This window comes from Arvicola amphibius, chromosome 3 (genome assembly GCF_903992535.2).
Source record: "Arvicola amphibius chromosome 3, mArvAmp1.2, whole genome shotgun sequence".
In the NCBI taxonomy this organism is placed as follows: Eukaryota; Metazoa; Chordata; class Mammalia; order Rodentia; family Cricetidae; genus Arvicola; species Arvicola amphibius.
In genome coordinates, this window is record NC_052049.1 from 153,085,390 (window position 1) to 153,101,421 (window position 16,032).

The 16,032-nt window shown below is 42.9% G+C and overlaps 1 protein-coding gene across 3 annotated transcripts; it reads right to left on the minus strand.

The window, feature by feature from the left end:
• Positions 1-956: 956 nt before the first annotated feature.
• On the minus strand, positions 957-7,684 carry Tent5a (terminal nucleotidyltransferase 5A). 3 transcript variants are annotated; one of them, XM_038322544.1, is made up of 3 exons: positions 7,616-7,684; positions 6,678-7,221; positions 957-5,622 (listed from the first exon to the last, which is right to left on the minus strand). In XM_038322544.1, exons 2-3 carry the CDS (start codon positions 7,182-7,184, stop codon positions 4,846-4,848), a joined length of 1,284 nt encoding a protein of 427 aa, XP_038178472.1. In that variant the 5' UTR covers positions 7,185-7,221; positions 7,616-7,684; the 3' UTR covers positions 957-4,845. The 3 variants fall into 3 exon arrangements, with proteins under 3 accessions (XP_038178472.1, XP_038178471.1, XP_038178470.1); XM_038322543.1 differs by lacking the exon at positions 7,616-7,684 and adding an exon at positions 7,467-7,604; XM_038322542.1 differs by lacking the exon at positions 7,616-7,684 and adding an exon at positions 7,412-7,593.
• Positions 7,685-16,032: the final 8,348 nt, after the last annotated feature.

The following is a 16,032-nucleotide window of genomic DNA, read 5'->3' on the forward strand; positions in this document are numbered from 1 at the left end:
AGAAATGACAGGGTGTACCCAAGCCTAGGAGGAGTTTAATGTGTACTATCCTTATCCAACCCTTGTTTAAAAAAAATTACATGATGGGCCAAACACCCAGCAAAGCCTAGTTGTAGAATAAAAAAGTTGTAACAAAGAAAGAAAAACCTAACACACACATGCACAGAAACTGTGCATGTATGTGTGTGTTTGTGTGTGTGTATAAGAAGATGATTTAATATTAGGAGTATTTTCATAGATTCAACATCAACCGTGTGTTCTATTCAACATCAAGGCTTTGCCTGTCTCTTAAAAGAATGTCCTATTGTAGCACAAGTCTATGAACTACACAAGGAAAACTATAACTAATAGTGTGGAACCCCTGTTAATCTTTAGGGAGTTTGTCAGTTCTTGCCCAGGGTGGTATTTAGTAATCATAGCACTAAGAAAACTTGCACAAGTGTACACACACACACACACATACACACACACAAATCTCCTTTTTTCTACTTCCTCTTGCCATTTTTATTAGCAATATGTATTCCTTATACAAATTAAACAACCTATTAAATAGCATAACTGTGCATCAGATGATATTCAAGTAACACTGATAATAGATTCACAGCCTTTGGGTTACTCACAAAAGCCAAGCCTACTCAGAACTATACCAGATTCCTGAAATTCAGAGCTGAGAGTCTCTACTGATACTGAAAACAGCTCTGTCTTCTGGGTCACTTAGCCCTGCTAAGTTTATACCCAGACAAAAATTTTTGGCACAGAATAGCTAGTTTCTTTTGAAGCTGTTTGAGTCATTTAGATGGGCTGGCTGGAAGCTGGACACTGTCATCTTGTGCTCCAATATAGCTTTGGAAGGCTGGTCGGCTCCCGTGTATGCCTCATGCTTAACAGTGTACACAGTTTGGGGTTCAGAGGACATGATCTTTAGCACATTAAACACCAGAGAGAGCAGACACTAATCAATAGAAAAAAATAACTTCTTTTTATTTACAAAAACAAAAATCCAAATATTGGATGCTGTAAACAAAATTCACAATCTGTTCCCTCTAGCACTGATACGAACATGTCAGTTTTGAAGAGTCCATTTTCCATCCTCTTTTCTGCCTGTGACACACAAATTGTCAAAACATTCCAAGAGTGACCCAAGGTGCAGCTTGCTGTGGTAGGACAACTCAGAGCCGTCAAGGGTTCTAGAGAAGCCGGAGCGAGGGTCAGCAAGAAACAGAGCCTCTTACATTCTGCAAAGGTTTGCAGCAGTATCCCCAAGCCCCTCACCATGCCCCACCTGGCACTCCCATCACTTGTTCCTTCGCAAGCCATTACCATGACAAAAATGTGACACGGAGATCCCTCCACAGCACTGAAATGGTTGATGCTAAAAGAAATTTTAAAGAAAGAGTATATTCAAAGAGGTGCTATATATGAAAACAGGGTTGGGGTTTTTTTTTTTTTTTTGGCTTTTTTGTTTTATCTAACACACTTTTTTCTTTCACAACAAAGCTTATTTTTGATAGCTACTGACAGCTTTCAACATAATACATTTCATTTACAAAATAGTTCAAAATAGTTTAACAAGCATTGCATTGAAAATGAGGATATGAGCAGTAAGCAACCAACGACAGCTAACAGAAAGGGGTGGCATAAACAGTATGTGGACTTTTCGTTTCGTTTCTTTCCTTGGCTTGATGTACAGATATTTTGGCCATCCTTGTGTTTTTTGGGGCCCAGGTCAAAACAGTCTAACGATATCAAAGCAAGTGAGTGCTCGATTCAATTTTTCAAAGTCTATCTCCCTGTAAGAGTTCTTGAGGCAGCTGAACTTACTGCAGATGAAGTAAACTTTGTAAGAGGACACAGTCACAGGCTTAGTGTTCTCTGACATGCCAGACTGAACACACAAGAGCCTCCAGAAGGCAAAACTCCTTCCTGCTTCAAAGTAACAGTGCACTAGGCAGATAAACACAAAAGCAAAGAAATCACAGGCACTGATCAGACACAGAGAGCTGTTCTTTGCTTTGACATTCAGGTTTTTTAGGCCACACATCCACAAAGAGAGACATATATTCTGTTGTGTGTTCAGCTACATAGGCACAGGACTATAGTATGCACAAAATAGAAATAAATTATGTAAGGTTAAAGTAAATGCCAAAAGTTGTCTTGAACACAGCCTGTTCTATCTGAATACCATACGCTGGCACTTTCAACTAAGCTACCAACCTTTAAGTAATCAAGCAAAGAATATAAATACTTGGGAAAGTAAATGAAAGGCATATTTTCTAATATGGCTCCTTCAAACAAAAACCTGTGTTGTGAATTAACAGCAGGCTGCTGCTGTGGCAGAGCCAGAGATCTCCAGACTTCTCAAAACAGTGGATAACTCATGTATGCAGAATTATCACAAGCAGAAACCAGGTCACCAGATGAGCCTCTGAACCCCAGCAGTCCAAAAGAACTTGCTAAGAGCTAAGCAGGCTGGACTGTCTCTTTTCCGATAGGTGAGCGCCAGGCACTCTGCAAGATGAACAATGTTTCCTGGGACTTTGCAATAGATTTCTCAAACCTTGGGCTGTGACGAGGGAAACCGAACTAACAGGGGTGTAGGAATTGTTCCCTATAAAAGAGAGTGGCAGTGTTGGGGGCTGTGACAGCTCGGTGGGGATTCACAGGGAAGCTGCTACAGCAAACCCATCTGGTTCCTGTTAAGGCTTCAAATACACACGCACAGAAGGACAGTCCAGACAGATTAACCTACACTAACCTGGCCATGAGAATCTGAGAGATGCCTAGGTAACAAAAAAATCAATCACACTGCCAGTGTGAGAGTGCTATGCTCTCCTTTGTTCCTGTATGACTGGGTCTGCAAAAGAATTATCATAATTAGCACTCGCTCATAAAGATTTAAGGAGTTCATGTTATCGTTTCACAATAAGAAGGGAAGGTTTCTAATGCATTTGTTTTGCTTTTAGAAATGTGTTTTCAGAGACCAGTGTCTACAGGGCTGGGACAGGAGTTGGGATTAGCTGTCGCTGAAATAATCATAATATCAGCTCATGTCACAAGGGTGTATAAATGGTCTCTTGGAAAACAATGAAGTTGGGTTTGACCAAATGCAAAGTGACTTAATTTAATGTACAGTACTAAATATTTTTATGCAGTGTGACAACCAGATCAGACTTTTCATATTGGCATAAATTTATAAAATGTATATATAATATATATCCTATATATAAACTTTATGCAATTGTGCAAATACTCTTTAAAAAGGGTCATTTCACATTTATTAAATTCTAGTGGTCCAAAATGCAGAATGCACTCATTTATATATTCATTTAAATATTAAGAAGTAGTGTTCAGGTCCCAGAAATTCTTTTGAGCAGTGATGGATTAATTATTCCATCTCTGGTCCATGATTCACAACTTCTATGCCTTAAAGGCATGTGATTCTATTTATTTAAGGGGAAGGGGCTCAGACTCTCAAAATGTCAGGTCAAGTCAATTAAAAAGTGTTCTACCAAAAATTCTCCCATTTGTGAAATTCTCTGGTTCACTGAAAAGAAAAAACTCACTAAAAATGTATAATCTCTGCTCTTCCTATCAAATATATTACTCATTTCTCTCCATTGTCTTATTTTTATATGGGTTTTAATTTGTCATTGCAATATGCCCATGTCTTCTATGATCCTACCAAAAAATAAAAATAAAATGCACAGTATTTTAAAATTTCCTATTTGATACATTATTTTATAGGTCATAGACAAAGGAGTGTGTGTGTATATACATACATATCACATACATGTGTGTGCATATACACACAAACAATATACTCACACATACCTATGATAACATCACACCAAACAATATTAACTTTATATAGGTATTTGCCAAGAAAAATAGGGCATTTCCTCCACCATTCACAAGCTTATATGTTGTTTTATTTTTTTTTTTGTGAATCCCTGATAAAATAAAATCATCATTAAACCGTAAAATAACCTTTTCTACTTCAAATCCTCTGAAAGCAACAGGCACTTTGATGTGTATTGGTGTGTAAGAAATATAGTAAGTCTTTATATATCCTAGTCTATCTCTTCTCCTTGGGGATTCTTATCTGTTAAATCTTTGGTCCTCGAGCATCTTCTCTTGGCTACAATGGTCTTTGCTTGCGTCTTCACACTTTAAGAACGCGAGCTATGCACAAAGCTGGAATTAATGTGTCATCATTAAGTTCCACTGTTCATTACGAGAACAGCATCAAAATACGACTGTTCATTTGGATTGAGCAGTTTCTGTGAGGAGACTGGGATCTTCTAGAGAAAGCACTTTGCTGCAAGCCAGATGGTAATCCCCAGAAGGAGTCCCTCTTTTCCCATGTTGTTACTTCCTGACCTCCTCAACTGATAGGCAAGGCTTTTCTCCTCTGTATTTTCCCTTTTGTGAATGCCACCTTAAAAGTTCTCCCCCCTCGCCTATGGCAGAGCTATGGGATTGGTTGTTGCAAACCCATATTGTCAACAATCAAGCCATTTTTTTTTTTAAATTCCCTTGTTATCTTGGGAGGACCTGGCTGCTTTAACTAATGGGCCTCTTTTGTTTCAAGATAGACTCCAATTGGGTAGAGACCACAGGGGGTTGGGTGGCTAAGGGGGTGACAAGTCAAGATCATGCTCCCTTACCAATGGAAAGATCCATAAGCACTGCCAAGCCATCAGGAGCATGTCCCCAGTGCACAAGACACATCCCTAGTAGGGATGGCTCACGCCTTTTTTGTTGTTGTCATTTTGTATTTTTCTTTTTTCTTTTTTCCTATCTTGTCTGCAATGGCTTCCCCCACAGGACATTTTTAAATGATTCTTAATTGCAGGGTAACCAAGTGGAGTATGTCTGCTGCTGGCATGTGAACACTGGCTGAACTTGTGCAATGTAGTAATTGCTAAAGTTAGCATCCGCAACATAGGGGGCCGGCTGGTAATAGCAAGTGACATTAGCCACATTAGGGATGACGTTTTGGTCAGCTAGCACCCGGATTGCCAGCATGGTGATAAGGTTTAAAGTCTGCCTCCTTTCATGTCCCATCAGGCACACCGTACTCTCATTTACCACTCCATGAAGGGTCATGAGATAGTCATACTTGCGGTCTTCCAAGCCTACGAAGTGATTCTGCAGGTAGGATTCCAGCTTTCTCTGCTGCTCCCCAATGTCTGAGAAGTCGATAAAAAACCTGGAACACATGTACCTCTGAAGGGTCTTGATCTCATCGGAAGCGGGCCTGAAGCCCCTCACTAACAGGTTGCAGTACTTAAGCAGGCCTCCCCCTCTTATTTCCTCTGGGTTCCTGGTGGCAATGATCTTGTTGCAAAGGTGCTCAAAGGCTTCGTGGAAATCCCCGTAGACGCTCTCACCGATTATTGTGGGGTGAAATGTTTCTGTCATTGGGTTCTCTGAACACTCGTAGAAGAGGAGGAGAGAGTCTAATTTGATTTGAAAAGAATCTACACTGAATTCAAACTGCCTCCGGAGGGAATCCACAAACTTCAGCTCCACATTTTTGCCGCTGTTGTTTGACAGGGATATGAGACTCCACCGGTCAGAGTCATTGCACACTTTAACCATTTTCTGCACATAAGCTTCCTACAATTTAAAAGATAAAACAAGAAGATGAGCAAAACTGGGGGGAAAGAATAATAAATGCACCTCAGCTTCCCTGCTGAGTATTATTTTGCTCCTTCCTCTTTGTTTTGTCAAGTTTCAGCAAAACACTACCTACAAGCTTAAACAGTCTTAGGAAAACAGGAAAAAAAATACATTTAACGAGTAGTTTTGCCGTCTGGGAAAGAGACTAGAAGTAATAGTTTGAGGCTTTTGGCAGACGCAGCAGCATACTAAGAGGCTCTGTTGTCATGTCTGACTTCAAATGTTATTTTTTGAAGATGGTCTAATAGGCGCAATATTCACACAGAATCCACAGAAAGGCAGACAGTGTTGAGCACGGCTCGGCTCTCACCCTCCTCTCCAGCCACCCGGTTCTCCCCCCCCGCCTCCCTTAGGCAATCAATCTTCTCAGTCTCTAGTGTGGCCCTCCGGTGACACTACAGTTACAGCTAAGAAGGAACTAAATTACCTTCAGACAACTTTAATTAATTATAAAAAATGCCACCTAAACCGAAGGGGGGCTTACTACTACACTCTCAACCCGTAAATTAACCGGGAGAATCACTAAATATCTGAAATGCTTAAGTCAGTTGAATCCACGGTAGGAGCCTATTCACATTTTCCAATACAATAAAAACCCATTGACTCAATTCTGCTTCAAGCTGCTATTTTCCCAAAGCCTAGATCACAAGATGACTCAAAAAAAAAAAAAAAGTATTTACATCATTCCAATCTTCCACCAATCAGAATGTACTCTGGACCGGAGTCCAGGAAGGAAAGTCAAGAGTTAAACCACACAGAGAAGGAAGAGAAGGGAACGCAAAGGAGGAAGCACGAAGTTGTGGCGTCGAAGCTCCCAGAAAATTAAAACACTCCACACTATTCTCTCACCTTACTTTACTCGTGGAATAAAAAAAAAAAAAAAAGCGTCTGCACCAGGGTCAAACCAGCCACAGTTAAGGCAAGTCGTGCTTGTCTTCTACCCGAACCCCAGCCCCGCGGCTGTGCCCAAGCCCATCTCCAACTGGTTTTACCTTGAGGGTGAGCGGTGTGATCTTCTCCTTGTTCACCCCTTCGGGCAAGAAGTCCAACAGGCAATCCAACACGACGTCCTTCACAGTCTGAAACTCCTCTTCCCCACGCAGGTCAGCGCAGAAGATGAGGTCCAGGTCCTTGTAGCCCAGGCCACTGTCCTGGTGTAGGACGTGACTGGCGGCCGAGCCGTTGAGGCGCACGTCGCGGACACCTATGCTCTTCTCCTCCAGGCGCCTCCGCACCACCTTTACAATCAGACTCGGCTGCAGCTCGAGCGTGGGGAAGTTGCCGCGCCCGTGGATCGGGATTGTCTCGCTCAGGATGCCGTCCAGCCGCTGCACTTGCTCCCAATTCAGCACATTGCAGTGCGCCGTGGGGCTTTCGCAATAGTCCAAGCAGCGGTCGCCAAAGCTGCCGCCGCCGCCGAAGTCACCACTCAGGGGGATGTAGGGGCCGCCAGTCAGCTCGTCTTCCGCCATGGCAAAGTATCCTTCGCCCTCCGCCATGTAGTGCCCGCCGAACGCCACTTGGCCTTGGTCAGTCCTAAAATGAAAGAGTGGGTTTAGGGGAACAGCAGGGAGGTGCGCGGGTGCAGGGACAGGGGTCCTCCGAGTGGCCTGGGCTTCACCTCCCCGCCTCTCGTGACCCGCCAGGAGCTGCCCAGAGTAGCCCTCCTCCCACCACCGACCCCAGTGCCCAACCGCGCGCCGCGCCCCGCAGAGCAGCCCCGCACCAAAAGTATCTCTGATGCATCTGGAAAGCACAAGCGAGAGTCCCGTCTGTGTCACCTGGAGGCGGCCGCCCCTTCTAGGAGCGCAGGCTAGCGTGGAACCGCGAGGCGGACACACTTCGCAGGAGCTGCAAGTGCGCTCCCGGCTACGGCCCGCGACTTCTCCGCGCAGACCCCCGCCGCGCCCTGATCGTTCCCGCCCCTCACCCGCGCCCCGCCCGCGCCCCCGCTGCGGTGGTCTCGGAGGTGGCGGCTTTAGATGCCGCCAATGCCGCCGCGCACACTCGCGTCTCTGGAGCTTTAGCAATTGTGCGGGGGAAATGTCTTCAGTACTTTTTTTATACTGGGCTTCTCGGTGCTTCCGGGGCCCCAGAGAGCGGCGCTCGCCACACCCACTCATTTGCATAGGGCGCCGCCCCCAGCGCCACCCCCGCGGGCAGTCGCTGGGTGGACAGTCGCCGGAGCTCAGAGCTGCTGGCTGCAGGCCAGGGTGCGCAGCCCCTGGCTGTGTGCAATAGCAGATGCCTGTGGCGCATACGTGTAGATTTATCTATTTCTGCATGTCCTCACACACACCCCCAAAGAGGAGACACTTTGAACGCCCCAAATGTGATAATCAGTCATCCAAACTGGATCAGGGTTAAAAATCGCACAACTCCAGAAACTTCCCAAGCCTAGGCTTCTGACCGGGTGTAGAGCGTCACTGCCGCGCAACTGTGGGTCTCCCGGAGGTTCCTCCAACAATGTCCGTTTGTGGCTAGATCTCCGATTCCACTACAGACCCTGGGCCAAATGTGGTCTCCAGAGGCTACTTATCACGCACGTCAGTCTCTGTGAGGGAGGAGGAGGGTTTGCTGAGAACTGAGTTTCGATTCTGGAAACCTCGAGAAGTGCTGGGGAAGTCGTGTGCCAGCCAGGCTTAGTGCGCATCTAGCTGCTGCGCGCGAGCGCGGCGGGCGCGCGTCACCCACCGCACAGCACTGCGGGCGCGCGGCCAACAGGCAGGCAGGGTCGCCTAGAGGAAGCCCAGCAGGGAACGAAAGCGGCCGACAGGGTGGCGGTCCTTAGGCGCAGACCTAGAAGGAGAAGTGCGTTCCTCGCAGCCTCTGAAGTTCTCAGTTCTAAAGTGAATAAAAACGTCAGTGATCTAGGTAGGGTCCTCTGACTTCTTACCAGACATATAGGACACATTTAAAAGATGTTCAGTTTCTTCCCTCCAGCTTCAGTCGCTAGTGTAGCTCTTAAGGATTGGAAAGGTTATCTCCGTGCTCTGGCAACACGGTGTTTGCTAAAAAGCTCCCCACTTTTGCTTGCCCACTTCCTCCACCCGCTGTCTCTTCGCAAAGTAAGCTTAGTAGTCCTCATTCCAGGTAGAGGCTGTGGGCCGCTGCAATCGGGTTGAGAGGAAAGGCCCTGAGATGAATACCCACTTCCCCCAACGCCCTGCGCAACTCCAGAAACCTGGCCTCTGAATTTGGGGAGTTCTAGCCTAGAAGCCCAACCTGTGCCGCTCTGAGTTGAGGCATGGGGTGCGGGGGTGTCGCCCACGCAGATCTAGCGGCGTGACAACGCCGCCCCCTGCTGGTGTCCTGCGGAGCCAAGTCCACAAAATGGAGAAACTCAACTAGAGGCCTAGGCAGGGCCTAGGCCAAATTAGGTTGAGGACCTACATTGTTCTTATAATCCCACTGCTTTTTTTTTTTTTAGAACGTGACCAACCATGAACGCTGCCTAGCAACACATTTCATATATATGAAAGTGTGTAGTGTGTAACAATATCCCTATGCAGCTCAGACGAGCCTCAAAAATGCAGCATCTTCTTGAGTGACATGATTACACCTGTGAGCCGCTACTTCCAGCCTGAGCTCTTTCCACCTGGCAGCCATCAAGTCAAGAAGGCATTCCATGCCGTGGGGGTTCGGAAACAAAGGGATTAGGAGGTAATGAGAGCCTCCCAAATTCACAACTAGTAAGTTGTGGGTTCAGGCCCACACCCATTTGACTGTGAATGCTATTTAGTCTTCATTGCTTGAATGAGATGCCCCTGGCTTAGTTCTTCCTTCTCAGTGGAAACTGAGGCAAGCACTCTGGGTAGAAGCCCAGTGGGAGCAGAGAGCTCAATGATAGAGTGCTTGCCTAGCTCTGAATTTAATTACCTTCCCCCCACACACACACATGTGTGCGCGCACACTCACACACACAGGGAGGGGGTAGAGAAAGAATGAAAGAATGAGTTAATTAATTATAGCTGGATGTTTTCTCTGTTCTGCTGGTCCCCTGGACCGGTTTCTCTCCTCCCTGCGAGTTCCCACAGCCGCTTACAAAATAACCACTCAGAGGCTAATAAATTAAATATAATTGTTTGGCCAATGGCTTTGGCCTTTTACTGTCTAGCTATAACTATAAATTAACCCATTTCTAGTAGTTTATATTTTACCATGAAGCTCGTGGCTTGCTTGATTCTGCCTACTCTCTCCGTCTCTCTGTATCTTTGGACTTCCTGCCTATCTTTACTCTGCTAAGTCATTGGCCGAAATAGCTTTATTAATCAACCAATGCAAATAACACATATACAGAAGGTCATCCCACATCATCTCCCCTTTTCTGTCTAAATAAAAAGGAAGGTTTTAGCTTTAACATAGTAAAATTACATATAACAAAACAGCTACCAAACAAGAATTATGGTTACAATGTTTACTCTATTTGTATTAGGCAAGATTAAATAAAATATTCTATCATCTATATTTCTGAGTCTAAAGTTTTAAATTTAATTTATCTATTTTTATAACTAAGGAAAACTATAACCATAACTGTCTTCAACTCCATCAAAGACCCCAGAAGGATATAATATTAATCTGTAATTTTAATTATATATTACATTTTAAAATGTGTTGTATAAGCATAATACCTTAAACAATTGTAAAAATATGCATATAATAAAATTGGCCTTAAATCTGTATTAATAAACCAAGGTCTCTACCAATGTATTCATCTCTATATCAGAGAAGGAAAATATTTTTTTTGGTAGATTATCAGGAAATATTTTCTTCAAAGGCTAAGAAGAATTTGCATTTTCTTAAAATAGCATCAAAGTTGCTGGTCATATATTAATTATACTATATTGGGAAAAAATGCTTTAGTCCCACTCTCATTACTCTGTGCTGTATTTTAAGCTTCCATCAGAAAGAATGAGAAAGAGGAACCCCGAACTAGAGTAGCCCCTGAACGGGGCAAGTACTTTGCTCATACCCACAATATATCTGGTGGGGCTGAGGAGATCCTCTGCTTAATTAGACAGTTGCCAGGGGATCCGGACAAGAGGGCCCAGCCAGAGATTGCACTGCATTGGCAGTGAGTACAGCCTGTTCTCAAGGTGGGGACCCTCTCCTCAGCAGTGAACCCCTTTTCTGCACAGCTGCTCCCCCGGCCTTTTCCAAGAACAGGAATCTTGACTAAGAAGCAGAAGCAGGTCAGGGAGGGCCTGTTGTGTCACACCACATGCTGGGGAATAGTCCCTACCGCGGGTGGGGATATCCAGTTCCCTCCTTGCCAGCAGAAAGATTTTTTGTGGATAACACTTCCTTACTAAGAGAGCATTCCCTGCTGTCCTTGTTGCCAGGCATAAACTAGACCCTACTGCCTGCCACCCACACTGGGACATCTGGGGCCACTCACTCTTGGCAGTGCCAGCAAAGGCAATTGAGTTATTGGATTAATATATGCCTGATGTATATAGGCTACTTGTTACACACTGTTGAATGGAAACATATGTTTTTCATTGTCCCTCTTCTGTCGTCAAACTGAGGTAATATTTATATTCTTGAAAGTTGCAGCCGTCCTTACAGGAGACTGCGAAGCATGCAACTGTAAGCACCAATCTGTCTGTAGAAAGCCTATGGAAGTATGAGATGAGAAATTTCATACTTCTCCCCACATCCACAGTCAAGACACTTAGCATAGTTATTCTGATATTAGATCCACATGGACTTGGCTTTTGGAGAAAGGATAGAAGGCTTTAGCTTCTAGGCTTGTTTGTTAATTGATTTTTCCCTTTAAAATGGAAAAACAAAAAAGACCATTGGCAATATCATGCTATGAAATGATAAAGTAAAGCCACCACAAGGGCTGAACCCCTTCACGTCCCCGGTTCAGTCACTAGAGCCCACATCGGGCAGCTCACAACCCCCTGTAAATCCATCTCCAAGAGATCCAAGAGCCCCCCACAGGCACCTGTACTCATATGTGAGACACAGACACACATAGATATATGTAACTGAAAAGATTCTAGAAGGGTTAAAGCTACCATAAAACTGAGCTAGTGAATTCGGCCTGCTTCCTTAGCTTGTTTAGACTGCTTCCTGAGCAAGTAAAAGATCTTTAGCTGAAAAACTTAATGAAAAACCTAATATAGATTTTTGAAGAAAAAATATCCTTTAATTTTTTGAAATAACTATTTCAAAAATCTTCTCAATTTGCAACTTATAGTAACAACCAATCTGGACTTTACACAGTAAGAAAAAGCTCAATTTTGGCCTTCATATTATGGAATTTGTTAGTATTCAGTAGACAGTAGGCTCAGTATTTTAAATGTCATTTTTAAAATATTCTCCCCAAGTCACAGCTTTGCATATTCTATCTCTATTTTCTGGATTGAAAAAGTAAAGCATTGGAAGGTCACATTTCTAGGAGAGACAGCAGAGCTGTCTTATACCCATCTATATGTGTGTGGGTCATTTATGTCTGGGAGTCTCTTGAATTCTATGAATCTTAGTCTTCTGAAACTCTTTTTAGACTTGAAATTGACCTGGAATTGTACTTTACCTGTTTCTTTCCAAGTACTAGATGTTCAATCTGGCATAACATTGGAAATGTGCATGTCTAAACCCGAATTGACTGCTAAGAGCCAAACTGCATCGTGACTGGACTGATGGGGATGGCTTCTTCTGTGCACATGCACGGAAAATGACCTCTGCAGTCAGGGAGAGCCAGCAGCTTCAAGGGGAAGTGTGCAGAAACCCCCACAAAGGGAAACACAGTGGGAGGTTTGGAGATTGGCCCAAGAACACTGAGCATCGGAGCCATTTTTCTTTTTGTTCCCTCTGATCCCTATCTTCCCAAAGATGGCTTCCAATGATAAGAGGTAAACAAACAGGAAACAATTTCCCAAGCTCATACACAGAAGCAGAAGAAAAGGAAGAGCCCAGAAAGCCACTGTGATGACTCTAATTTCTCCTTCCCATCCCTGTGTTCAGTCTTCCTCCCATCACCACATTGCTCTTTTGGTCTTTCTGCACCAGATTCTTCCTTCTCTTCCTGATCTTCCAGCTTTAGCTGCTTCTACTCTTTGACTGTTTGCACCAGCAGTAGCAGGGCTGTGGGAACACACTTCAGCACTGACAGAAGAGACCCAGGGGCTGGAATGTGAGCTCTAACCACCTGCCTCATTCAGAAGGCAAATCTCAGCAGTCTATGATATCAGAGAGGAACAACTTCCTCTCTTTTCAACTCAGAGACTCTAAGACTTCTTTGGTCCCCAGTTATCAATGGCTGAGTAGCAACAGGTGACAGTGTTCTATGTAGAAGTTAAAATTTGCAGAGAGAACTGATGTGGGACAGTCTTCTGTTTGTGTTGATTTCATTGGTTAATAAAGAAACTGTCTTGGCCCATTTGATAGGCCAGCCCTTACTTAGGTGGGTGGAGTAGACAGAACAGAATGCTGGGAAGAAGGGAAGTTAGGCAGATGCTACAGGCAATCGCCATGCCTCTCCTCTCTGAGACAGACATGATGGAGCCAGCCGCCAAGTCAGACATGCTGAATCTTTCCTGGTAAGACACCACTCGTGGTGTTATACAGATTACTAAATATGGGTTAAAGCAAGATGTGAGAATTAACTAATAAGAGGGTGAAACTAATGGGCCAGGCAGTGTTTTACAAATGAGGTTAGACTAGGTGATTTCTGTCGTGTTTGTAAAATTAGCCATAGAAGAATTAAGGCTACACAATTCTCCGTAGCTACCATATTGCTGAGTTTTACTTTTGTGTTAGTAGGTGGAAAACCAGGGATTCTCATTTACATTTGGGAGAACCCTTTAGCTACTAATTTTACAAACATGACAGAAATCACCTAGTCTAACCTCATTTGTAAAATTACAATGAGCAGAAATAATTTTGAAGATAAAAACTGAAGTAATTTGAAGATAAAATTTGAGGTAATATAGTGAAAATTACAATTGTTATCGTTTTGATCATTGTTATTGGTTACTATGGTGGTTTGAATAAGAAATGTCCACCAGTCTTCAGTGTTTGAATTCTTGGTCCTCAGGTATTGTTGTTGTTTGTAAGAGGCTTAGTTGGTCTACCCTTGCTCGAGAAAGTCACGGGTGGCAGGGTTTGCATGCAAAATGCTTCATCTACATGCAGTTTGTTTTTTTCTAGCTTGTGCTTGCAATTCAAGGTATGATTCCTCAGCTTCCTGTACTGGCCACCATACCTGCTGGCTGCAAGGCTTCTTCATCATACTGGGCTCTTATCCCTCTAGAGCCACAGTCAAAACAAATCCTTCCTTCTATAAATTGCCTTTGCCATAGTATTTTATCACAGCAACAGAAATACAGCAATTAATACAGTTACTAACAACACATTCATAATACTTTAAAACATAAAGCATTAGCTGTGTTCTTCTGTGGATTGTATGACCTCTTGAGAGAGTCTAAGTACTCAGGGGTTGGATTGGAATCTCAGTTAAAATACTGTGTCACATATCTTCTGTGAAAGCCAAAATTATATTTTTAGTATTAGTTACTGTGCATAAAACAAAATGCCTCCAATCTTCAAGCTGCCGGCACAGGGACACAAAGTTCCTGAAATGGTAGAGGCTATTGTTTATAGGAGATAACAAGCCAAGTGTCTTCACTTTAGTTTGTTTGACTCATCTGCCCTGAATGCGCCTGATCACATGTGGATGCCAAGAATACCGGCAGGATCTATGTCAGGATATATGCTTGTCCCTGATTGGATGTAGGCAGGAAGTACCTCAGGTTGTATGCTTGCTCCTGATTGGACCTGATGGGAAATTCAATGAATTAGAGTTTTTCCTCCTTAAGCCCTTTCAAAACTTGTTTCGGGCCATTTCCTGGGAAACTGAGTATGGACCTGGCCAGAGTTCATCTACCTTACCAGTATTTAATTCAAATTTGGCTTTAAATTCTGGTAGTGATCTTATTCTCAACTCGACCAGTGGAATTAACACCAAGGCCCTATGTTTGGTTCCCAGCACTGAAAAAACAACCTTAAAATATTCAAACAAGGGGGATATCATTAAGAGTAATAATATTATTCTAAAGTTTGTTTTAAAATATTTTAGTTAGATTTAATTCGTGCATTGTACCATGCTTTAGTTTCTGAGGGGTTTGTTTTGTATGTTTTTGTTTGTTTGTTTTGTTGTTTTGTAGATAGTCTGCCACGTTATAATTGAGGCTCCCTTCACACCCATTGTGCAGCCCAGGTGCACAACAAATTCACAATGAACCTCTTGCTTCATTCAGCCTCTCAAGCGCTGATAGGCATGCACCACAATGCCTGGCATGCATGCTTTAGTTTGCATTTTACAAGACCAAGTGTAAAGGCATGTAAAAGTTTTCCTATGTAAAAGTAGTGATCCTTTAGATATTGTATTACTATTGAATAAGATATTATGTTAACCCATAGTTCTTCATAAATCAAAGAACTTGATTTATCATGACTAATTATTGTTCCACTTTGTGTCTAAAGATAGCAAATGTTTGACTAAAAATATCTAACAAATAAACTAATTTCTTAAAATTTTTACCTATTATATTTAACAGCCAGGTGTCTAAGTTTCTTGTTTTTAATTAATGGAATATAATGGATGTCTGAGTTGTCTTCTAAATTTAATTAGAGACCAAATCAATGCATATGTTTGTTGATACAATTCACCAGCTGTATTACAAATTGTAGTTTCTGCTGCATGAGAAGATGGAACAACCCTAATCTTTGATTCCTTCTATTCCAAACACAGTGTAGGACCCTGTGAGCTTCACTGGGGTTAGGAGCACTGAGCTGATAGCTGCTTCATTATTCTTTTTATATTATTTATTCTTCCATATATCCAGTTTCTTGTCCCCTATTTATTAAAATACTCAGTTGGTTGTGGAATCAATCTAATGACATCAATCTAATGCACTAGGCACTCTTTATAACTTATTATGATTATCCACAAAGCATCTACCAGGATCAGTTAAATGGCTCTGTGTCTAAAGGCATGAAAGTATACACATGCACGCACAGAAGAAATACATGAAGTCAGGCTCATTTAAAGCCTTGTAGCAAATAGCCTAAGTTAAATTATATATATTTTGTGCATCTGATAAAAATGAACTGTAAGATATTCTCCAGAATTCAATGGGCAGGTGTGAGATATCATACACAAGACCCTGCCCCTAGTTACCCTGTAAGGATTTTATATCCAGCCATGTGGCTATAGCCATGATCCACTCTCATTGGAAGTCAGTGGTTCTTCATATTATTTTGCTGCTTTTCATTTTGGGCTAATAAATTTCTATGATATATTTTAATTATCAGGTGCTCTAGAAAATAAATTCT